The sequence below is a fragment of the Perognathus longimembris genome, chromosome 4, assembly GCF_023159225.1.
Source record: "Perognathus longimembris pacificus isolate PPM17 chromosome 4, ASM2315922v1, whole genome shotgun sequence".
In the NCBI taxonomy this organism is placed as follows: Eukaryota; Metazoa; Chordata; class Mammalia; order Rodentia; family Heteromyidae; genus Perognathus; species Perognathus longimembris.
Genome location: NC_063164.1, coordinates 27568334 through 27592507, shown reverse-complemented (window position 1 = coordinate 27592507; position 24174 = coordinate 27568334). Strand labels below are relative to the sequence as shown.

The 24174-nt window shown below is 41.4% G+C and overlaps 2 protein-coding genes across 13 annotated transcripts in view; one reads left to right on the top strand and one right to left on the bottom strand.

Annotated features, from left to right (window-relative positions):
* Abi2 (abl interactor 2) overlaps positions 1-7312 on the top strand; it is a 79695-nt gene extending 72383 nt beyond the window's left edge. For all 7 annotated transcript variants that reach the window (XM_048344921.1, XM_048344919.1, XM_048344920.1 and 4 more), the window contains one exon: positions 6898-7312. In XM_048344921.1, coding sequence (XP_048200878.1) covers positions 6898-7073 — 176 coding nt within the window. In that variant the 3' untranslated portion in view covers positions 7074-7312. The remainder of the gene's footprint in view (positions 1-6897) is intronic.
* Positions 7313-14282: 6970 nt separating this feature from the next.
* Raph1 (Ras association (RalGDS/AF-6) and pleckstrin homology domains 1) overlaps positions 14283-24174 on the bottom strand; it is an 81186-nt gene continuing 71294 nt past the window's right edge. For all 6 annotated transcript variants that reach the window (XM_048344908.1, XM_048344909.1, XM_048344907.1 and 3 more), the window contains 2 exons: positions 22870-23012; positions 14283-19921 (listed from right to left, as the gene is read on the bottom strand). In XM_048344908.1, coding sequence (XP_048200865.1) covers positions 17993-19921; positions 22870-23012 — 2072 coding nt within the window. In that variant the 3' untranslated portion in view covers positions 14283-17992. The remainder of the gene's footprint in view (positions 19922-22869; positions 23013-24174) is intronic.

Genomic DNA, 24174 nt, shown 5'->3' with positions numbered 1-24174 from the left:
TTCAACTCAGGCCTAGGCGCTGTCCTTGATCTCTTTTGCTCACTAGCACTCTACAGCTTTGAGCCACAGATCCACTTCTGATTTTTCAGTGGTTAATTGGAGATAGGAGTCTCATGGCTTTTCCTGCTAAAGCTGGATTTGAACCATAATCATCAGGTCTTAGCTTCCGGAATAGCTAGGATTATAGGTGTGAGCCACCAACTCCCAGCTAGAGAGAATTTTGTTTATACTTTTTACTGATAAGGAAATTTTTATTTGTGTTACTACTCAATTTTGGTGATTTAATTATTTGGCAAGATTTCTCATTTTGAAAATCATGGTAGTAAAATTTTGTGTAGTTTTATTTAGATTATGTTTATCTGTTTACTTTGTTGGACTTGATTTTGACAAATGCTTTTTATAAGACAAAAATCATGAAAGGCTTTTCTGCTTCCTCAGGGTCATGTACAGAGCCATTAGCCGTATTCATTCCTCATGGGTGCAAGTCTAGTTTCCTTATTGGCTGTTGGCCAGTGGCTGCCCACAATTTTGGACCACGTAGGTCTCCTTGATAGGGCAGCTTACAACATGGCAGCTTGCCTCATTAAACGAAGAACTAGAGACAGTGTGCAAGCAAGGCAGCAAGTAACTTGTTTTCCTAAACCTACTTTATAGGTGATAGTCTGTCAGTTTTGCCATGTTCTGTTTATTAAAAAATGCAAATCAGTAGGGTTAGTCACATTGCAAGGGGTGGTAATTACATAAAGGCATGAATATTATAAGGTAAAAGTCACTGGAAGCTATTTTAGCTATTTTAGTGCCCATAAGCTTCAAGAAATAGAAACAAAGAAAATGATGCCTAGTCTCATAATCAAATGATTAAAAACCACAAATAAAGAGAAAATCTTTTTTTTTTTTTTTTTTTTTTTTTGTCAGTCCTGGGCCTTGGACTCAGGGCCTGAGCACTGTCCCTGGCTTCTTTTTGCTCAAGGCTAGCACTCTGCCACTTGAGTCACAGCGCCACTTCTGGCCATTTTCTGTATATGTGGTGCTGGGGAATCGAACCCAGGGCTTCAAGTATACGAGGCAAGCGCTCTTGCCACTAGGCCATATCCCCAGTCCTAAAGAGAAAATCTTAATCAGAGGAAAATTGATACAAAGAACAAACAAAAGAATGAATGCATGGCTCTGTAAGCTAGACAAGATGAGCAAAAACTTCAAAATAATGAAAATGTTTGTCTAAAGTGTTTTTTTTTCTTTTTTTAACCTAGCAAATATATTTTAAAAGACATTTCAGAGGCTAGAGAAATGGCTTCAGTGTTAGGGTATCATTCCTAGCAAGCACAAGCTCCTGTGTTGAAACCCCAGTACTACCAAAAAGAGAGACCTTTTCTTGCCACACTAAGGGAGGGGTAAGTGCTAGAATTCTTGATGAGCAGGTTATATCTAGGAAATTAAAAAAAAAAACAAACACCTCTCCAGGTACTAGAAAATGATGTTAATATAATCACAGATGTACATAAAAGGGAGAAAAGAATAAATGGTTAGTATATGGGTAAATACAAAAAAGTAATATAACAATTATTTAGAACAAATACAAAAGTGGCTTTATTAGCACAAATAACAAAGAAGGAAATACAAGTATACTGTTATATAATAACATTTTTATACATATTATCCATGAAGTATAATATTTGAAGGTAGAGAGAAACACACTCTCTCTCTCTAAAATCTTTGGAAGAGTTAGTAAAGAAAAGAGGTTTAGCTAACGAACAAGGAAGTAAATGAAATAAGTAGGAGGAAATTAAAAAATAGATGATATAAATAGAATTTGAATAGCAAGGTGGTCAATTAAAATTCAGCATATCTATAATTGTGGTAAGTGTAAAATGTTTAAACGAGGTGAATTAAAAGTTAAAGATTAAGACTGGATAACAAAGACCGTAATATTATATACTGTATACCTTTAAATGAAAGTGTAGTTTGGGGTGAAAGAAAAAGAACATTTATTAAAAGAGCTATATTGACTATATTACTATGAAAGTATATTCAGAGCAAGGAATATATCATCTGTAGTAAAGATGGATATTTTGTAAGGATAATTAAATTATTTCCCTTAATCTTTGCCATTGGACATGGCAATTCCAGCTACTCAGGAGCCAGTAATTAGGAATGTGGTTTGAGGCCAGTCCTGGCACTAAGTCAACAGGTTAGGTGTGGTAATGCATGTGGTTGGTTGGAGGAGGATTGCAGTTTGATATTAGTCCTCAGCCAAAGCATGAGACATTACCTGAGAACCAAAGAAAGGCATGTGGCTCAAGTAGTAGAACATCTCCTAGCAAGCACCAGGCTTTGAGTTCAAAACTCCAGTACCATTAAATTTAAAAAAATCTTTAATGAAAAAATAGAAAAACCTGAAAGATACATATCACAATTTTAGTTATATCTCAACATTCTTGTCTATGTTTTGGACAGAAAGAATAGGAAATGGTGGCAGAGGAGGTAGCTCAGTGGCTGTTTTCCTAGCATGTACAGGACCCTTACTAGAATGAAAAGAATACTTTAGGAAAGTATGTCCTGTAAATCAGAAAGTAGTAGTTGTGCTTTCAATGACAGAATTCAAATCACATTATTCTAACCATTATCCTAAGCTTAAGTGCTGTGATTTGCTAAACCCTTGTGTTACACTATTTGCTTGCATTACATTATTCTCGGTGAATTTCTGTTTATCGGTGCCCATTTCCTCTCCCTTTGTTTTATCAAGTCAGCTGTTCTTTCCAGCGCAACCATGGTTTTTTTTTTTTTTTTTTTGCCTAAATGTATGCATAATATCAGGTAACATTTCTGTGTTCACAGGGTAGTCCCTTCCTTGTGTCTTCCCTCTCTTCCTCCCAAAGCCAGCATGGCGCTCTATTGATAATAAAAAATGAAAAACGTTCTTGTGCCTGTGGCTCACACCTGCAATCACAGTTCCTTGGGAGGCTGAGACCTGGAGGTTTGAGGTATGAAGCCATCGCAGGGAGAAAGAGTCTATAAGACTCCATCTTCAGACTGGGGTGTGGTCAAGGGAGAGCACGAGGCCCTGAGTTCAAGCACTCTATACTGTGTGATCAATGATGTAGGGAAGGTGATTAAGAGGAGTACTAGTAGAAATAGGAGAAGATATAGTGGAGGAAGATGTTGGGGGGGGGCATAGGTAATCAGTGCTGAACACTGCAGGAAGGTCACTTAAGGAAAAGAACTAGGAGACTGGATCTCAAAATTAGAAGAGCCTTTCTTCAGGGGTCACCTTTCAGTGACAGTTGCTTCAGAAACAGTATGATTACATGAACTAAGCAGCATTACTTTCGTAGAAAGAGCATTCCCAGTAGGCTGAAAAGTATTAATTCCCACTGGATTGTTAAGCACTATAACATAGTCTTCACAGATAATGTCAGAGTCATACTTGTTCTAGCTGATGTCAGGTTACACACCAGGTCCAAGTTTTTTCCCATGTAAATAATTTCAGAACATGAGTTAATAAGGGACTATGTTGAGCTGGATAATCTTATTAACATTTTGATTTTCTACCGGTTCAAAGTACTTAATTCCTAGGTACATGCTGTACAGTGTTGGGTGGTCATTCTTTTTTAGCTCCCACTAGTTACCTCTACGTAACATTTTCTTTTTTTTTTTTTTTTTTTTTTTTTGCGCCAGTCCTGGGCCTTGGACTCAGGGCCTGAGCACTGTCCCTGGCTTCTTTTTGTCAAGGCTAGAACTCTACCACTTGAGCCACAGCGCCACTTCTGGCCATTTTCTGTATATGTGGTGCTGGGGAATTGAGCCCAGGGCCTCATGTATACGAGGCAAGCACTCTTGCCACTAGGCCATATTCCCAGCCCTACATAACATTTTCATTTGTTTACTTGGATATCACCTCAGTTTTTTTTTCCAATGCATTTTTAGGTAATATTTTAAATAACTTATTAGTTGAGTAATACAGAATATAGACTTAGTCAGAACTAGCTAATATTTACTTATTTAGAAGCCTGTTTAGAGTTTTTTTTTTTTTTTTTAAGACAGCATCATCTAACTATGCATCCTATTTCCCAGACTGGCCTAGTTGTGACTTAGCCTCTGTGTGCTGGTATTATAGACATACTCCAATATACTGGTTCTAGAATTACTTTGATAAAGTCTTTTGCTGTAAATCAAGTGTGTCTTCCTTTTGATGAATAGCTTTATAGTGTAAAAGTAAATAAGTAAATTACTGGTGTATACTTTCCGTGGGAATGACAATGAATATTTTTAAACAGCATTGTGTGTGTGTGTTCTTTTGTTTTTGAGCTGCTGTGTTTAGCAGCTCAAGCTTGTTATCCTAACTGCTTGGGAGGTAAAGATTATGGGATCTACTGCTTGAAGCCAGCCTGGGCATTTGAGACTGCATCTCAGCCAGTGGCACAAATGGGATAGCAGCCTAGGCCTGACTGGACGTGAAATGAGACTCTATGTTGAGAATAGCCAACATTATAAAAAAAAAAAAAAGGGCTGGTAGATGATTGGCTTAAGTGGTAGAGCACCTGCTGAGCAAGCACACAAAGCCCTGGGTTTAAATTCTAGTATGCAAAAAATGGCAAAACAAAACACCCAGTTAATATAATAACTGATCACTAATATTAACAGCTCCCTCACCAATAATAATAGTAATAATAAACAACAGAAACAACAGGTGCTGGTGGCTCATGCTTGTAAACTCCTAGCTATTCCACAGGCTGAGATTAGAGGATCACAATTAAGAGCCAACTTGGGCTGAAAACAGTCCATGGGATTCTGTCTCCAAATAGGCAGCAAAATGGATGCATGGCCCAAGTAGTTGAGGGTCAGTCTGAACGAGAAAGCCAAGTGAGCATGAAATCCTGAGTTCAAACTCTGGTGTGGGTGGGGTGAGGGGAGGCAGGGAAAGAAGAACAAAAACAGCTGTTCTGTTCTTTACCACTGTAAACCGAGGTCCTGCAATCATAGTCTAGCAATCCTAATTTCTACATTTTAAAAGATAGTGAATACGCATATAGCTAAATAGCTTTTATTACTACCAAACTTCTTTGTTGCAGCAGCTGTTTTATATTCTGTATTATTTTTCTACAAGCTTCAAAAATCTTAACTTTTCTTTGAAAAAAGTTAGAAAATAGGAGGTTGGCTGGCAATACTAAGCAATTCAACACTTGTTTATAGCTTAACCTGTGAATGTTTAGGTTTGGATATATATATATATATACATATGTGTGTGTGTATATATACGTGTGTGGTAAGCCCAGCTCACTGGCTTGAGAAAAGGCTCTCCTGAACTTTTCTCTCGAGGGTGGGCCGATGCTGTTACTTGTTCAGTCTCAGCCTCTGAGGATTGCAGGTATGCGGCATTGGTGCTCTTAAAAAATACAGCCTAAACTCTTCCAAGATAGACCCTTGTAAGGTATTTCCTAATAACACCCTTAATAATATATCAGCAAAAAAGAAGATATTTATAGATAAGGAAGCCACTTTTTACTAAAGTGGTTCAGAAACATACATTTTCTTTAACTTTATAAGGCAAGTTGCATTATATTGGTCATGGTTTCTGTATCCTGTTTCTTACTATGAGGAATAAGATTACATAAGGAACTAACAACAACAACAAAAACCTAGTATATACTTCTCAGAGCATGGATGAATGATTTTATTGAGTGAATTCTTTTTTTTTTTTTTTTTTTTTTTGGCCAGTCCTGGGCCTTGGACTCGGGGCCTGAGCACTGTCCCTGGCTTCCTCCCACTCAAGGCTAGCACTCTGCCACTTGAGCCACAGCGCCGCTTCTGGCCATTTTCTGTATATGTGGTGCTGGGGAATCGAACCTAGGGCCTCGTGTATCCGAGGCAGGCACTCTTGCCACTAGGCTATATCCCCAGCCCCCTATTGAGTGAATTCTTGAATGGTGTAAAACTGGTAACAGAGGACGGGAACAAAAGTGAAGTCTTAAATGGAGTATAAGGTACCCTATTTTACAAAGCTGTTGAGGTGGATGTAAAGTCAGAGATTATATGAGGTTTAAGTAATGTGAGATTTAAGTAATAAAGTCATAGAATGCTGGTAGCCAGTGGCTCCTGCCTGTAATCCTAGCTATCCAGGAGGCTGAGATATGAGGATCACAGTTTGAAGCCAGTCCAGTCAGAAAAGTCTGAGAGACTCTTAGGTTTAGTTAGCTGCCAAAAAGCCAGAAATGGAGCTTTGGCTAGAGTGGTAGAGTGCTAGCCCTGAGCACAAAAGCTCAGGGCCAGACCCCAGGCCCCGGAAGCCCCACGACCAGCATCAATAACTGAATGAATGAATAAATAGCCACAGAGCGCCCTCAGGTGCCTTGGGTATTACTTTTAGACTATTGCATTGATATATTGATGACATAATACAGATTATATTGGTAGTTGTGGGGATTCAACCACCATTTTACTCAGTAACTAGAGACACTGACTTCAGGAGATAGGAATCTTATTTCTCACTTGCCTTTCATAATGTATATTACAGAACTAGTCTAATTCTGTCAAGTAATTGTCTTTTTGCAATATGTGTTGTATAATAGTTTTTACACAGTAGATGTTGGTGTAAGTAATTGTTTTTACACAGTATCCGTTGGTGTCTCAACACAAGCACAACTGATAAAATAGCCATTTTTCATTTTCTGAGACAGACTAAATGCAGTTCATTGTTTCTTTTTCTTTTTGCAAGTTGCACTAATTATAGAAGTCTAAGAAATAAGATTTCATTTGTATGAGTGGTTACAAGATAGAAATATGTGTGTGTGTGTGTGTATATAGCGTGTGTTTGCTTGTTTAGAAAGTTGCGTTGAGTGCTTACTTGGTTTAATTTTTCCAGGAATAGATTCTTCACATCCTCTTTTTTTCCTCTCCTAGTCGTGGCAATATATGATTACACAAAAGACAAGGAAGATGAGCTGTCCTTTCAGGAAGGAGCCATCATTTACGTCATCAAGAAGAATGACGATGGTTGGTATGAAGGCGTTATGAATGGAGTGACTGGGCTCTTTCCTGGGAATTATGTTGAGTCCATCATGCATTATTCCGAGTAAATTTCAGCAGGGCTGTGCTTCCTCCCAGGAATAGTCAGGTCTTCCCAGATTACCCAGAGGCCCTGGGCATTTCCTCCAGTGAAATAGAATGAAGGGTACAAATGATAAAAAAACTTTTTTTTTTAATCCCCAGTATTAAAAACAAAAAGGCAAGCCAAATCTGAACAAATGCATCTTTCTGCCATCATTTGTACTATGCTGAGCTGTCTGGATTGAAATAAAGTGACCATTTCTGAGTATGTCAAAAGTATACCTACATATTTAAATATGTAGCTAAAACAAATCAGATTGACTGGTTCAGAAAAACAATCTGGGATCTTTCTCAGGAATACTGTATCCTCTTGGACTCCTCTTCCTACAGAATCCGTGACAATGGATGTTCTTCACTGTCTGTGCTCAGGGGTTAATTAACCTCACAGCCCAGTGGGGATCCCAGCTCCTTACTTTTATCACAAGTATGAAGAGGAGGGAATCGATATTTAAATACCATACTTAATTATTTAAAAAATGGTTTCAGATGGCATTTTTCCTCTTTGACACTGTAAATTCTACATTCTCTCAGCACTTGAGTGTGCCAGACAAGTTAATACTAAACTCAGTTGCACCCGTCTCTGTTTGTAGATTATGAGGATGATGAAATGTGAAAGTCTCCAAACATTCCGAGGGTGGTAAACAGTTGCTATAGTTTGACCATAATGTGCTGCTGCATAAGACACATGGCCATTAAGAGCAGGTGCCCGGTGTGAAGTGTGGTAGGTTGGTTTGTATGCTCAGGTTCGTGTGTGAATCTATACATTAAGGTTCTTAGGCTCTGATCAACTGAACTGTAGTGTCCTTGTCTTAGCTACTGTTTCCAAGATTAGGATTTTGGAAGTGAAGCCAACTATTACTATTCTTTTGCTGCTTAAAAAACAATGCACACACACACTTATATGTGCACATATATACATGTATATGATTATATATATGTGTGTGTGTTCATTTTTTTAAAGGAAGAGAATAGCGGTTTATTACAAGTCTCTTGACAGTCACTGGGAATGGAAGGCTGTGCTCTCGGAACGTTATTAATGACCAGTGTTAGCTGCTGCCTAGCATTATCTCACTAAGCTCTAGTAAAGAGCCTGATTTTGTATGACTAAACTCAGAAGTAGCTGCTCTTAATAAGAATCTGAAACTAAGAATAAAAGCGAGTAAGACTAATAAACTGAAATTCTAATCTAGTTACATTGATTAAAAAATAATCAGTATAACTTAGAGCAAAACAGTAACAAGTTATTTCCCCCCATCTTTACAATGACAGCTTTACAGTCAGTGGAGATCTGATAGCATTAATAACCACTTGTCATTAGCATAACACATACTGACAAAAGTAAAGGAGGGGTTGCTGCTCAGAAGGCAAACGCCATGATGGTGTTCCAGAGTGCCCGTGTGCTTCTCAGTCTGGGGACTCGGTTAGAGTAAGTCTTTGCCCAGAGGCAGTAGCTTCATAGATTTCAAATGTAGGTCTTGAACACAACAAGTAGTACATAGAACTTGGTTGAAAAAATGAACAAGTGTAGTGTGTGAGGACACTTAAATGGTATAGGCTGAAATAAACCTTCATTTGTAAATCGTTATCCAAGCATAAAAGATCACTTAATTAAGACGCAGCTTATTTTCTTATCAAGACTTTTTCTGTTTTAAAGTTGTTTAAAAAACATATTAGAAGTTGGTTTGCTTTTCAGTTTTCCTTAATGCTTCACATTTAGCTTTAATAACCTGCCTTTAATACACGTTCTACTTCATGCTTTTGTTAAACGGTCATCTTCACATGACTCCTTACTTTTCTTCAAACTAATGTCTTGGAAATTTCTTTGAGCTCCATAATGGGGCCAAACGAGACTCTATTAGAAAAGTTAAACTCACCTTAGTTTTTGGTGCATAACTAAGAAAACTTTTGAAATTGCTTTTTTTAATTATTTATTTTAATAGCATTTTGCTGAGAAAGCTTTGTGGATTAATAGAGGCAGAAGGTGTTTTGGAGCCCCTTTATGTTGAACACTTGCATTGGGGGAATCTGTCTGCTGGCTTTTTTTTTTTCTGTCTACGATTCAGTAGTAATATATGAGTTTTTTAAATTAAAAATTTAAAAATTCTTATGAAGGTGGTTATGAGGGTTTACAGTTACTAAGTCTGGTAAAGAAAATACACTTCTTTTTGGGCAATGTCAGCCCTTCCCTCATGATTTTTTGGTTAAACTGGTCTTGGGGCTTGAACTCAGGGCCTGGACGCTGTTCCTGAGCCTCCTTGTGCTCAAGGCTAGCACTTGAGCCACAGCACCACTCCCAGCTATTTTTGTGAGTAGTTTATTGGGGATAAGAGTCTCACAGACTTTTCTGCCTGGGCTAGCTTTGAACCATGATCCACATATCTCAGTCTCCTGAGTAGGACTACAGGTGTGAGCCACCAATGCCCAGCCATTTTCTTTTTAAACAAGTACAATCTTTTGGATTTTTTCACCTGTCTTTAATTTTTGTAGTTTCAAGTGTTATAGGTTGTCTTGGAAGGATACTACAGTGAACCAGGCCTACAGTAATTGGAGACTTTTAATGTATGTAATATAGATTGCATGCCATTAATAGTCCATAAGATAGTTTTTTAAAAGTGTAAGATCCATTTCTTTTCTAATAAAGATGGTTGGTATTAGAATTTCAAATGAATTAAGAAAATCTTGATATGCTACATTACTATTAATTATTGCAAGGATGACCTGTGTTTAAATTTGATCAGTAAGCAACCATTTTATTAACATAGAAGGAAATGATGGTGTTCTTTACCCCTAAAATGTTTGATTGTGTGGCCCAAGTCTATTCCTTTTTCTTAGTATTAATATTTGAAAATCCGTGAGGATATAAATCCTTGTCTTTGACCTACGGTCAAGGCCAGTTGGAAATAAAAGGAGTGCCAATGTTTCAAAATCTAAACCCTGAGTTACTCATCCTACTGTGTTTGAAATAAATATGAAACTTGTAATATATCTGGTTCATTATTTTCCATCTTCCGGCTACTTTCTTTGTCTTCCTCAGAGGCCCCTGCTGTCTCCATCTTGTGGTTGGTACATGACCGATTTTGCTATATTCCTAAGTCACTTGGTGGTGACATTTTCATCTGCTCCTTTCCTTCATCCTGCTGCGGTTTATTATTAAGCTGGAATGTTCTATGCATTTTTGTAGTAGTTATCAGCAGCATAGCTCTGTTCTTTAGCATTTTTATATTGATTGAAGATCATTCTGTTTTCCTATTTTAGGAAGCATCAAAATGATAGTAGTTTGCTTTTATATTTGTTTTTATTTTCTCTGAGCAGATGACCTTTGTGTATTAAGAACTGTTTGCCTTTTATTACCTTTTCTCCAAGTGGAATGGGCTCAGCATGTCCTGAAGGCCACCTTTATCCCAGAGAAGGGTTGATGTTGGAATTGGCAGGTGACTGCTGTTTTTAAAAAGCATGAGAGCCTATTTACTGCCAAACTTTTTTGGCTAGGAACTCCTTGGTGTGAATGTGATATTTTTCCCCATCATTTACATAGAACCATAGAATTTTAGAGCTAGATGAGCTTTTAAGTTATTTGGTTTTAAGTCATTTGACTGCAGAGGTTAAACTGCTGAAGTTGGTTTCTGGTGAACAGCTGGTTCATAGTGGAAGAGTTCTTGACTCTGCCTGGTACTCTTTCCATTGTACCACAACTATCTTAATTAAATATGCTGTATTTTCTTTAAACACATTCTACTTGATGTTTTCAGGAATATACTTGAAAAGATGCCATGTTTTGATAAACATCAGAGTATTGAGACTGTTTGAAGGAGTATGTTAAGCATAACCTTAGTGAAAATAATCATTTGCCCCTTAGAAAACCACACTAAGTACAAATGTCTAAGATGTATAGCAAAAATGCATTAGTTCAACACTGGCAAGAGCACAGCACATAGAACAGCCTTATTTAAGAGAGCCTTATGTAAATTATTAAATGGAGGCATTGAGCACATTATGTTTACTTTATGCTCTTGAGTTTGAGAATCTCTATTTAAAAAAAGATTATGAATGAAATGACAGGGCCTAGCTGTGTATAAGATCTTAAGGATTTTTTTTTTTGTAAAAAAAAAAACACACAAAAAACAAACCTTACCAAAAGTTTATTTTCACATTAAAATGAAACCTTTTGCAACTCCTGAATTTTGCAGTTTTTAATCCCAGTTTGTGTCCATGAACCTTTCTTCTTCAAATAATTTACAAATAAGTATCTGGCTAGTTATACTTTTAAGCTCCCAGAGCAAGAGTTGGTAGTGTTGAGTAAAACACCATTTAGGCAACTGGAGGGAACAGTGTGTTGCCAGTAATGTTTCTTGTGTATGCCATGATGTTACCTCCAGATGTGGGGGAACATCCACTTAATTTTTAAAACTATATTTGAAATTATTGCTGTGTACTAAGTTGAACTTGACCTAAATAAAATCACAGAATATGCTCTAGTGCCTTGTGAAATTATTTATGGAAATATTTAATCTCTTCAAAAACAGCATGTCGTCTGAAAAAGGGATTTTTTTCCATTGTTTCTGAATCATCAAAACTTCTCTCTGAAAGGGAATTTTTTCACTGTCTCTAAATCATCAAAACTTATTTTGTATTACTCTTTAATTGGAATAAAATATAACTTTCAGAAATTAAAAGGTATTGAGGATAAGCCCCAACTTGCTTTGAGTTGCCTTTTTTTTTTTTAAATATACCTTTTGAACTTTAAACAAGGTTCATTTCTAAAGGTTTTCTTCCAAGGAAGCTCCTCTAATTATGAACTGTACTCTCTCAAATGCTTGTCAATTTTACTAATATAAATTTTTTCAAATACACAACAGAAGTTGACTTTAAAAATGTAGACCAGATGTGATTTTAGCCAAGTAGCTAAAATCCCAGTTGGTAAATTGATGAAGAGAATTTTCTAGTGATGTGCTTGAGAGCATAATGGACACAAGTTTATCTCCAAGAAGAAGATGTCCAAGAGCTCTGCTTTGGTGCCTCCTGCCTTCCACATCCCATGTTTCATTTTGATGTCATTAGGTGATAGGTGATAATGGTGAGGAAAAAAAAAAAAGTGACACAGCCTTTTTTTTTTGGTCATGGGGCTTGAACTCTGGGCCAGGGTGCTGTCCCTGAGCTCTTCAGATCAAGGCTAGCCCTCTACCACTTGAGCCACAGTGCTACTTCCACAGCTAATATATTGTTGAAAGAGTGTTTTCATAAAGGTGTTCCTATTCATAAATAAGAACTTTTTGACTTAAAAGCAGTCTTGTATCAGAGGATTTTGAGTGTCCAGTCTTCTTAGTTGACTCCTACGGAGTCATGCATGCACGGTTGAAATGCCTTGTGCATTCAAGCAGTGTGCATTTGAGCGGTGTGCCGTTTGTTCCACTGTCTGCTTGCCTCCTGCCCAAATGACCAGTGTTTCCAGTGAACTTCCTCCAAAGCCGGGGAGTCAGAGCCGTGTAACTGGCGGCAAGGGAAGAAGGGGGGCTTGTTTTCTTGTTTGGTCCTCATTTGAATAATTAGTAAAGAGATTTGTTAATGTACACATTTATACATACCTTGACACAGCAATCCCAACATAATTTCAAAGTTTTGGGAGAAAAAAGGCATTTCTTTTGTACTAGTTTGTACCTAGTATACTTTTATTTAAAATCATTTAGGTACTAATATATTTAATGACCAAAACTCTCCAGTTATTACAAATTATCCAACTTCACACTTAAGGTAAAGCCTATTTTGGGGGGTACCCTGACCTAAAAAAGCAAAACAAGGTTTTTAATGGTGCAGATCCACAAACACTCAAATCCTCATGTTTAAATGTAATCTATGTATTGTTTTTATTAAGGATTGGGCAAACTGACATAATGAAAACACATAACTGGAAGAAACAAACACTGGCTATGTGAGTACTGACTGCCCTAAGCCATTGTAATAGTTGACTAACTGGCAAGAGGAAAACTAAAAATAACTTAATCCAGCAGAACAAAAACATCAGTAGTACTGAATATATATCTTTCATGTATATATATATTTATATATGTGAGTGTATATATATATGCATATACGTATATGCTTTGCACAAATTAGGGAGCAAGGCACATGATGAAATGGGTATACATTTATACAGAAGAAACAAACAGCAACAAGGCTGAAAGATAAAACAAGTTCATCTTTCCCGAGCTGTGCATATCCTCAGAATGATGTCCTCTATCTGGTGCTTTATAATGCAGTTTCTCTTGGTATCTCTTCATGCTTTAAAAATGTATTTCTACATTACAGCTATTAACGACAAAGCTCCCATAGCCTAGGAGAAAGGAGTGAAGGAGCAATCCCACTTAAACATAATGTGCAAGTTTCCTTAAAACAGTCAACAATGTTTTTACAACACTTAGCATAGGCTATCAATATTTTATCTTAAACATCTCTGTAAGAAGACTTCATAGTGGCTGACAGTAGAATTAAGAAAAAAATCATTTGAAACATTCCAGTTAATGCTTATTTCATCCTAGGTGGGAGATTATTTACAAGTAGAGAAAAATTAGGAGGTGGGGGATCATAAAAAATAGCAGTTTTTGGTATGAAGATAAAATTTACAAATTTAATGAACCAGTGGGCAGATTCCAAAATGAAGGATGTGCTCCCTCCCCACTCTTAAGTGCTGTGGACATGTTTTACTGCCTAAGGCTCCTCCACTCCCAGTCACACACATGGTATTTAGAGCTTTGCACTATGAGTGCACTCATCTCTGAACTCGCTGTATCTTAAATAGATAATATTCACTGCCACTGTGACTCGATTCACTTCTCTAAAATGTCTTTGGTAGAAAGCCTCCAGATCCCATTTAGGTAGATGAAGAGTTACTTTTTTCCATTTTGGCCCAAACCAGGAATACTTTTGCTTTTATTAGCACCTCAAAGTTTGCTTGTTGTGTGTGTGTGTGTGTGTGTGTGTGTGTGTGTGTGTGTGTGTGTGGTTGTTATTACTCCAAAAGGGTTCAAGGCACTGGGGATTATTATAGCAAATAGTTTTCAGCAAACTAGTTTTTTACCCCTCTTAAGTAGTAAGTAGGGTCATTTTGTTTTTATTGACCAAGTTTATTTACTCTTCTGTTAGGTGCACTTAAAAAAATCTGAAATATGTAATCTAACTGAGCGTTTTTGAGGGTTAGAGTGGTCAAGATGTAGAAATGCTAATGGATTTAAAAGGAAACACCTTAAAAGATAGTGAGCTATATAATTCTGTTCTACTTGCATAAGTCTCTTTCAGTCAGATTTCGCAGGTTTCGCAGATTAGGGATACTATGTTTTATACAAATGATATAAAGGTAAATAAGCAAAAAAAAAAAAAAATAAACCACCCAAAAAACCTGAAAGTGCCAAAAGCTATTTACAACTGAAAGGGTTTTTTTTTTTTTTTAAAGAAAGTCATACTTTGTCAAATGTATAGACCTAAGTTATTATGCCTATCCTATGGAAAGCACATCATCGCGGGTAAGTCGCACCGGGCCATGGGGGAAATCTATGTGATCAGAGCACTTACATTAGCTCAGAAGTTATGGGTGGGGAAGAAGTGTGGTCATGTATAAAGAAGGGATGGGTTTTACTTAAAAGGTGCCTTGTGTTTGTAACATAAAATTGGTTTTAGCTGGGGAATAAAGGTGACAGAGGCTTCTGTTGGAAGTGGGATAAGACCAATCCACACCATTACATGAAACTTGTTGCAGAATAAATTATCATTTTACATCCTTGACACAAGGATACCAGAATAGCTGCAGCATCTGAAACTCAAACTGGATCTCCAGTTCCTGCAATTAACTTTGATCTTAGAATTGTCATTCTCTCGGAAGACTTCTCAATTGTAATTTGCCTGATAAGCTCAGCATTATGTACAGCAACTAGGTAGACAGAGAGGGGACCCCACACAGCTGCCAGACTTCTGCAAAATAAAGCCTCAGTGGGCAGGAGCACCTTGATGCCCAAGGACTGTGAAGCAGTGCTTTGTTTGAAAATACCTTAAACGTTACAGACACTTGTCTTCATAAGATTCTGCCTATCATTTTTTAAAAAGCTTGCTTACAGTTAAATTGGGTATCTAAAAAAAGTGTTTTCTCCCCAAGTGAGAATTATATATCTAAGAAAAAACATGTATTTTAAAGTCTTTTGAGTAGTAAAGACCAAGCTGGTAAAATTCAATACAGAATAGTCTGATGTTTAAAGGTATCCTGTGTGTGAACCTTACTAAGCAGTAAGTGATGTACTGTCCTTCCAATTCTGAAGTTATAACCAAAATTAGGAGTGTAACTAATTACACAAATCACCCCCTCCCCCCCAGCACCCATTTGCACTGCCCTCAATAGCACTCTGGGCTTACCCACAGTACTCACTGGTCAAAACCAAGTGAGCGCTCCAGATGTTTGTTCTCTGCTGGCGGAGGAAGCTGTGTGGGCTGGAACAACAGAGCAGGAGGCAGTGAAAGAAGGCACGGGCCCAATGTTGTGTGGCAGGCAGTAGGTGACATTCACACTCCAGTGAAAAAGGAAAGCGATGAAACTACCAAGTAATCTCAGAGAAACCATCACCACACCCCAACTGAACCCCAAACTAAAGCTGCAATGTTACTTTGGGCTCTCCTGATACCATTGTATCACTTTTTTTTTTTTAATTCCCATCACTGGAGAAATACATAGAAACAGCCTATTGTCAAACCACTGGACTGGGGCCAGAAATGACTTGGTCCCTGTCTGGCCTGGCTCTTTTGGCAACACTAGTGTTCAAAGATGTCTGCTCCAAGAAAATACGCCAGCATCAGGGGTTCAGGATGAATACAAGAAAAACCAAGAAATCACGTGGCTATCAGTATAGAGGTCTGATATAAACCAAAAAAATAGCACATTACTGTTCTCCTTAAAAGAAAATTATACCTGTATACTTTCATTAAAAATAATTTAAAAAACACCGATTAAAAAAGCCTCAGAACTCCCAAAAGATGAAACATTTAGAAAAGTAGGTCCATATTTTAAGTCTACCTTACAAATAGGGGAGGCTCATTAAAATATAAAGCATCAGGGTAGAAAGCTGGGAAATGAATTCGAGTCCGGTGGAGTTTGGCAATTTGTACTAAGGTTACTCAAGTTCCTGTGCATTTAGTCACAATGCAGATATGTTAAAGGTCACTCTCTAAGCCTATTGAAGCCTAACGAAACTCAACAAATCATCTCCTAAAATAACTTTCAAAGAATCAAAGATTTTCTTTTTTTGAAGTTCACAATGGTATATATTTCTTAATGCTCCATAACCATCAGACAGCTGAGTTTGTCTCTGAGATGTGGCAATGGAGAGGTGCCTTTTCATCTACGATCAGTTCTTGGCTGGGGGTGATTGTGCTCATAACCTTGCATACATAGTACATGGCATTATTCTCTAATAATTTACCATCTTTGCTCAAGTCCACTAGCATCAGTTCTTGGGGAAGTACCTAAGATCTCTACAGGTAGCCTTTCATTGCCAGGACTGCCAGGACGGTCAGCTTTCATTCTCTTGCTTAAAAGCAGATACAAGACTGTATTTTATTCCTAACAATTACTATCATAGGTGAACAAGACAATACATATCAAGGAAAAGTCACAAAATGAAAGCATGTAATGTAGAAGTATAGTGTGTCATCAGAGCAGATTCCACATGCAGAATGTGATGCCACTTACTGCACTCTGCTGCCATCAGAACCACTAGTAACCTGGTCACGTCTACAACCAGCCAAGGTTTTAGTAGTAGCCTTGATAAAATTATCAAAAGCCTCATTTAATTTTCTTTCTTTCCATGGTATTACATACTGTATATAACCCAGAAACAACCTGAGTGAGTGACACTTACCAGGCCCAGGATTTTTGTCTTCTTACTTGCGTCCTGGAGAGAAATGTACAAAAAAAGACAGGCACTGGAAGAGCTGACTTTGTTTTCCTAATGACGCACCACACATGTATATTTCATATACTGATTGTCCATAGTATCAACATCTACCTGTAAATTACAGCACACTAAGGAAGAACTGTGATCTAAAGACGTATACAAGAAGAGCGTCCTAGTACAGTGATACCTCAATGGATCTTCTTACAACGTATCAGAGGTCATGAAGCCAAGGTGATGAAGCTTTATAAAACAGGACTCCAGAGAAAGTACTCAGAAGAACAGTATCGGAATTCCCATGAGTTGTAGGCAGAGAGCTTACCTGTTAACACATCCTAGACGTGAATGGCATCATTGCAATACCGCAACTAAAACAGTTCATTACACCATGGATTTATTTTCTATGTACAGCCACATACAATATGAATATTTCCCCCTTCTGTACTCGTTACCCGTTCTATGACGCTGAGAGATTTTCCTGATTTAAAGTGCCCCTTAATGTATAGAATAGCATTAAAAATCGCAGTCAAGTTCTAACTCCAACCAACTGGGGGAAAAGAAAAATACAAATATACCAAACATTCTGGTGGTTTTCTCCAACTGAGAAAAAGCACATTATGCATCTATTTCTTAATTATATAACAACATGCACAAATAAGTTGCACATGGACAGACACTTAGAAAATGCCTTCTAATAGTAATTAGAAGGTGTTTTTTTTTTTTGGTCCAATCCACGTGATAATAGACAAAAGAAACTGAGACTGAAACACATAGCCCCTTCTATCTCTTCCACCCCCAATACACAAAGCCCATTTTCGTATTAGGAGAGGAAAGGAATAAATAGAACCACTCTCAGTTCTGTCTCTCTATACACACATAGATGTATACATATATACACACATCTGTATAGCGGCGTACACGCTCGTGTGCACACACACAGGTGGACACTACCTGAATGAACATCACCATAGCAGGGGGCTCGGGGCACCTGCCTTCGCAGACGCTCGGGAGCTGATTGTAGCGCGGGTTACAGAGAGCACGGCGAGCTTTGGGGCGGCTACCAGTCTCTGGAGAGCTTGGTGTTCTGGTCTCTCTTGGGGGGCGCGGGTGGGGGTCCCCTCCGCAACGTTGCATAGCCTGAAATGTGGCTGCCCCCGAAAGCCGCCTTCTGGGGGTCGGAGAGCAGCTCGGGGGGCGGCGGGGGGCAGCGCCATGTCGTCCATGGTGGCCGTGGGCTCCGCCCTGGACAGGCGGGCGGAGGAGAGCGAGCCGTGTCGGGTGATGGACTTGCGCTGCAGGGTCCGGTTGAGGTCGGCCAGGAAGCCGGGCTGCACGCTGAGGCCGGCCTTGGGGGAGGTGGGCGCGGGCGGCGCGGGCTCGGGCGCCTCGGCGTGCGTGAGGCGCGTGCTGTCGTTGCGCTTGGGCCGCGTGGGCGGCGGCGCCTTCTTGGCCGCCGCCTTGGCCCAGGTCTGCGGCTGCGGCTGCGGCTGCGGGTTGACCACGGCCACGCGGGGAGACGTGCTCCCTGCGAAGACGGCGGGGATCTCGATGGGGGGCAGCGGGAGCTCGGTCTCGGGCGGCGGGGGCGGGAAATCGGAGTCGGACGGCGGGGACGGGAATTCCACCACGGGGTCCCTGGCGCGGCCGCCGGGCGCCTTGGGCGGCGGGGCGACGCCCGGGAGGTGCACGCCGGACAGGTGCAGCTTGGCGGGCTTCGGGGGCGCGGCGGGCGGCGCGGCCTCCTTGCCGGGGGAGCCCGACTCGGCGGGCGGCGCGAACCTGCTCACCAGGCTGTCCACCGACGGCCTCTTGGGCTCGGGCGGCTCGGCCGCCTTCATGCTGGAGTTGCGCTGCGGGGTGGGCGGCGGCTTCTTGGCCCCGGGGCTGGACATCTTGCCCGGCTTCTTGCCGGGGGACCCGCCCTTGTCCGGGGCGGGCGCGGGCGGCGGCGGCGGCGGCGGCGGCGGGGGGAAGGCCAGGCTGCTCTCCGGGGGCGGCGGGGGGAAGTCGGGGGACGGGCCGGGCGCGGAGCTGGGCTGCCACTTGGGCTTGGCCTTCACGGCGGGCGGGGACTGCGGGGCTGCGGCCGTCCTGGGCTCGGCGGGGGGCGGCGGGAACTGGCTGGCCATCTGCCGCACCACCGAGGGTGCGGGTGCGGGGGCCAGCGGCGAGGGCGGCGGCTTGGCGCTGAAGCTCTGCTGCTTGGGGAGCGTGGCCGGGGGCCCCGGGGCCGCGGCCGGCATGTGGGGCGCGGGGAACGCCGGCTGCTTCTTCACCGGGGGCGCTGGCGGCGCGCCCTTGGCACTGACCGGTGGGGGGAGAGGCTTGGGGGGCGCTTGCGGGGGGACGGCCGCGGGAACGGGGGGCGCAGGGGGAGGGGTGGGGGGAGCCGCCTGGGGGCCCAGCTGGACTTGATGGATCTTCAGGGGAGGCGGTGAGGGGCTGAACGGTGGCAGGGAAGGGGCGCAGGGCGCTGGCTTCAACTGGGCCATGGCGGAGCCGGGGGTTGGGGGTGGCGGGGGAGGAGGGGGCGGGGGGACAACTCCGTTGGGGGGCACCGGGATCTGGGGCTTGGCCGGCTGTGGCTGCGTGGCCATGGGCGGTGGCGCCTTGAATAGGGCTCCTGAGTTGTGAGCGGCCTGGCTCTGCAGCCGGGCGATGGTGCTGTACTTGACAAACATGGTGGCCGAGGGGCCGGCCGAGGGCGCCGACTGGCTGGGGAGGGGCGGCGGGGGCGGGGGAGGGGGTGGTGGGGGTGGCGGGGGCGGGGGCGGAGGGGGAGGCAGTGGGGGTGAAGGCTGCGAAGCCGTGTAAGGGGCGACGATCTTAGTTTGTGGGGACAGAGGGGGCATAAGTGATGTGTAGGGTCGATTCATTGATTCCATTCTGGCCTAAAAGGAGTATAAGGGGGGTGGGGGGGAGAAAAACACAACAGGAGTTACAGAGGTAAGCTTTGATTTTGTGCAAAACTACGAAGCACGGGCCCTGGGACATGCACGACACGGATGCACTGGGTGTCGACTACAATAAGGTGACATGTCAGACGTCTAAGCCGCCTTCTTGGACGGCCAGGGCGCAGGAAACGCGCCTCACAGAGATATTCCTGGCAGCTAGGCCTGCCGGTTCCTGCGACCCAAGCCTCTTCCGTGGTGATCCACGTGTGACTCTGGGGACCCTGTCTGGGTGGGGGGGGCGCTTGTGGAGGGCCTCCGCACTGGGCCCCCTCAGCCCTCTAGCGTGGGGATCTGACCGCCTCCACCAGGGCACCCACGCCCAAGGCCTCCCGGGGGAGCTGTGGTTGATGCTAGTAAGCTGAGGCGTGGGAATGTGAGTGCGCTCAGCAGGCGTGCCACGATCACACGGGAGTGAATGAGCTCGACACACATTCGTGCAAGACACCTGCATCCACCATGCACAAGAAGTCCAGTAATGCAGGTAAGGGGGCGCTCTTTACATTTGCTTTACTGGAAAAATACACTAAAAATACTTCATAAACTTGATAGCAAAAGAGCATCAAACATCACACAGAAAAAAGTCGAGGAATTTGGGAGGAAACTGGAAGGTGAAAGGAAATGCACCCAAGTATGGGAGCTCCCGTTTGCCAGCCACCTGTCAACCACTCCATCTGCGCCCCTTATTTCATGAGCTAACATACACGACTGTGGCTCTTGTATTCCCAAAATGAGGAAAGGAAGGCCCCTCGGTGTAATTAACTTTCGGTAGATCTTTCCAGTTCTCTGAACAAGAACAAGCGGAGGAACTGAGGCAAGCCATTTGTTTTCAGTTGTGAATGGCATCTGACACGGAGTGCTTAGGTTAGTCATCTCAGGCTCAATTATAGGGCGGAACTCTAATACTTATTAGACATTCACAGGTTTCTTTAAAAATTACACATCAACATAAAAGCATTAGTTTGTAAGACTTGGTTACAGAAGTCACTGAGGTTAATGCCTCCCCAGAGAACAGCCCCTGACCTTAACTTGACCCTGTCCTGGCTGCTTCAGGGATGCAGGCCTTAGCTGTGCTGGCCTTCCCATGTGGCACCTGAGACTGAGGTAACAGAAGAAACAGGGGTCAGGACTAGAACATGCTGTCGCACAAAAAGCTTCCACTCTTTCTGACTCAGTGTCTCAGTATGCAGCTCAGGCTGGCCTGGAACTCTACCTAGTCCAGTGGCCAACTCTCCATCCTCCTGAATTCACTTTCCCAGTGCTGGGATACAGGTATGCACTACTACACCTGGCTTAGACTTTGCTTCTTAATCACAGAATACTTCGGCCTTGGCTTTCCTGTCATAATTAGATGGTTCTAAAACTTAAAAACATATATGGATCTCGCCATCAATTATTTGGCAAAGGATTTTTATCAAGGCACCTTAATATGTAGACCAGCTTCTCTAGAATAGTTTCAGAGTAGTAGCTCCATTCAAATTGATTAATGGGGGTAAGAGAATTATTTCCTAAAATTCTCAGTTTGATAAGAGAACAAACAGTGTTCTGAGAATTTAGATCATTAGAACCAATTCTCAAACATTTATTTCTGAAGGAAGCCCCACCTCCCAACACTGAACAGCTATCCCTCCTCCCTCCCTTCTCTCCATATGTAGTTTGCAACTATATATGCAAATTAATAAAGAAAAGGAACACATTCAAATTCTCATCTAATTCTTGCTTGTGAAAGTATTTGTATAAGCGACTCAAAAAAAAAAAAAGAACAATAAAAATCAAAATGATTACTGGGTAAAACCCGAACCGTCCGGGCTGGGGTGTTACTGGCTCAAGGGAGGCCTGTTCTTGAACACAGCAGACATCATACCCTGTTCTACACAGTGAGAGCTGTGAAGTCGCTATTCTTGTGCAGTACACACACTTGTTCTTTTTTTTTTTTTTTTTTTGGTCGGGTGGGGGGCTTGAACTCAGGGCCTGGGTGCTGTCCCTGAGCTTTTTCGCCCAAGGCTACTAGCATTGTACCATGTTGAGTCACAGAGCCACTTTTGGTTTTCTGGGCTGGCTTTGAACTATGATCCTCAGATCTCAGCGCCTGAGCAGTTAGGATTTATAGGCACGAGCCACCGGCGCTCGGCTACACTCATTCTTTAGTATTGCTGAATAATCTATCACATAAAACTCATGAATCCAAAATCTTAAATGGATAAATTTGAATTTAGTCTTTCATATAAAAAGCATCATTTGAAAAAAAATTCATAAATGCCCAGAGAAATGTCAAAAATCATAAAAGAAAGGAATGATTCTGAGTAACTTAGTAGTGAATAAAGAACCACACGTAGCTCCCCTGGAACATGCAAAGGGTCACTGGTACTACACAGCGTTAGCCCAGCCAACTGTTAAGGATAGGGACGTAAAGTTTTTAATATCCTAAATTTTCTTTATTTAAAAAATTTGGAATACTTATAAATTTACAAAAAAACTTTTTTTTTTTTTTTTTTTTGCCATTCTTAAGTCTTGAACTGAGGTCCTGAGTACTGTCCCTGAGGATTTGTGTTCAAGGCTAGAGCTCCACCAACTTTAAGCCAAAGTGCCATGGATGTTCCTGTCTAGGCTGGCTGAGATAATCAGATTTCAGCCTCCTCAATCACGGGGATTAACCCGCAGGAGCCACTGATGCCTGGCAGTAACTTTTTTTTTTTTCATTTAAGATTTTAGGTAGAGTCAATTTATAAAAATTCATTTCTGAGGGGAAGTCAAATCATATCTCTCTGAAATGATTTTCTCCATTTCAATTAGAAGGGCTGAAGATCTACAAAGACCTCAACAAAAAAGGGCACATGTTAAACTCGTAATACCACGGCTTTCCCCAGCAGATGAAGACACTGTGTTACCTTGCTGGACTCCTCCAACTGAGTGCCTCGCTTCCAGGCCTCGGAGAAGATGGAGCTCACGATGCTCTGTGAACGGATGTGTCCTGCTGGTTGTGTATCAGAAACTCCACTGTCAGACTGATTGGAGTGATTGGACTGAGACTCTGTTTAAAAGTTTTTTTTAAAAGATTATTAGTGTTTTCTGACAATATGAAATGCATTTTTAATTTTTTTTTTTTTTTTTTTTTTTGCCAGTCCTGGGCCTTGGACTCAGGGGCCTGAGCACTGTTGCTGGCTTCCTTTTTGCTCAAGGCTAGCACTCTGCCAATTGAGCCACAGCGCCACTTCTGGCTGTTTTCTGTATATGTGGTGCTGGGGAATCGAACCCAGGGCCTCATGTATACGAGGCAGGCACTCTTGCCACTAGGCCATATCCCCAGCCCCTAATTTTTTTTTTTAACCAATACTTTTATTTTATTTTATTTTTTGCCAGTCCTGGGCCTTTGACTCAGGGCCTGAGCACTGTCCCTGGCTTCCTTTTGCTCAAGGCTAGCTACTCTGCCACTTGAGCCACAGTGCCACTTCTGGCTGTTTTCTATATATGTGGTGCTGGAGAATCGAACCCAGGGCCTCATGTATATGAGGCAAGAACTCTTGCCACTAGGCCATATTCCCAGCCCATTTTTAATTTTTTATGCAAGGCCAAATGCTATGAAGGACAGCAGAAGTTAATTTTACTCAACTCATTTCATTACAAACACAGCCAATACTTTCCACTAGGAATTTTCCCTTATTAGAGTTAAGAGAAAATCTTTGCTCTTTAATTCCTGCAAGAGAGTGATAATTACAATAAAGGTCATATATTATTGATCTTGACATTTTTCATTAAAGAAATACTAGAGAAATATACTGCTATAATGTAATACATTATATACATTATTAATACATTATATCACTTTTATATTATTCTTACCAAAAGTATTTACTCTGAATGTAGGAAATTCTCAGATAAAACCAGATGATACAACATTCTAAGACAATATGTCTTACACAAATTAAACTCCCAACAAATAAAAAATGAGCCATCATAAACAAGTAATTTCCAATCTAATCTTCACTATCAGCTTTTATGAAGCCATATCAGAGTTATAACTTAGGGATTCAGGCCTAAGAATAATGATCATTTCTCTTTTCATACCAGTTAGTAATACCATTTGTTGTCCAAGCACGGAAATAGAAGTGTGTTCCTGAGAGTCTGAGTACTGGCTCAGGTAATGGCCATGCCTGGAGCCCGGGTCATGGCAGGGAGGAAAAGCCCAGGGAGGA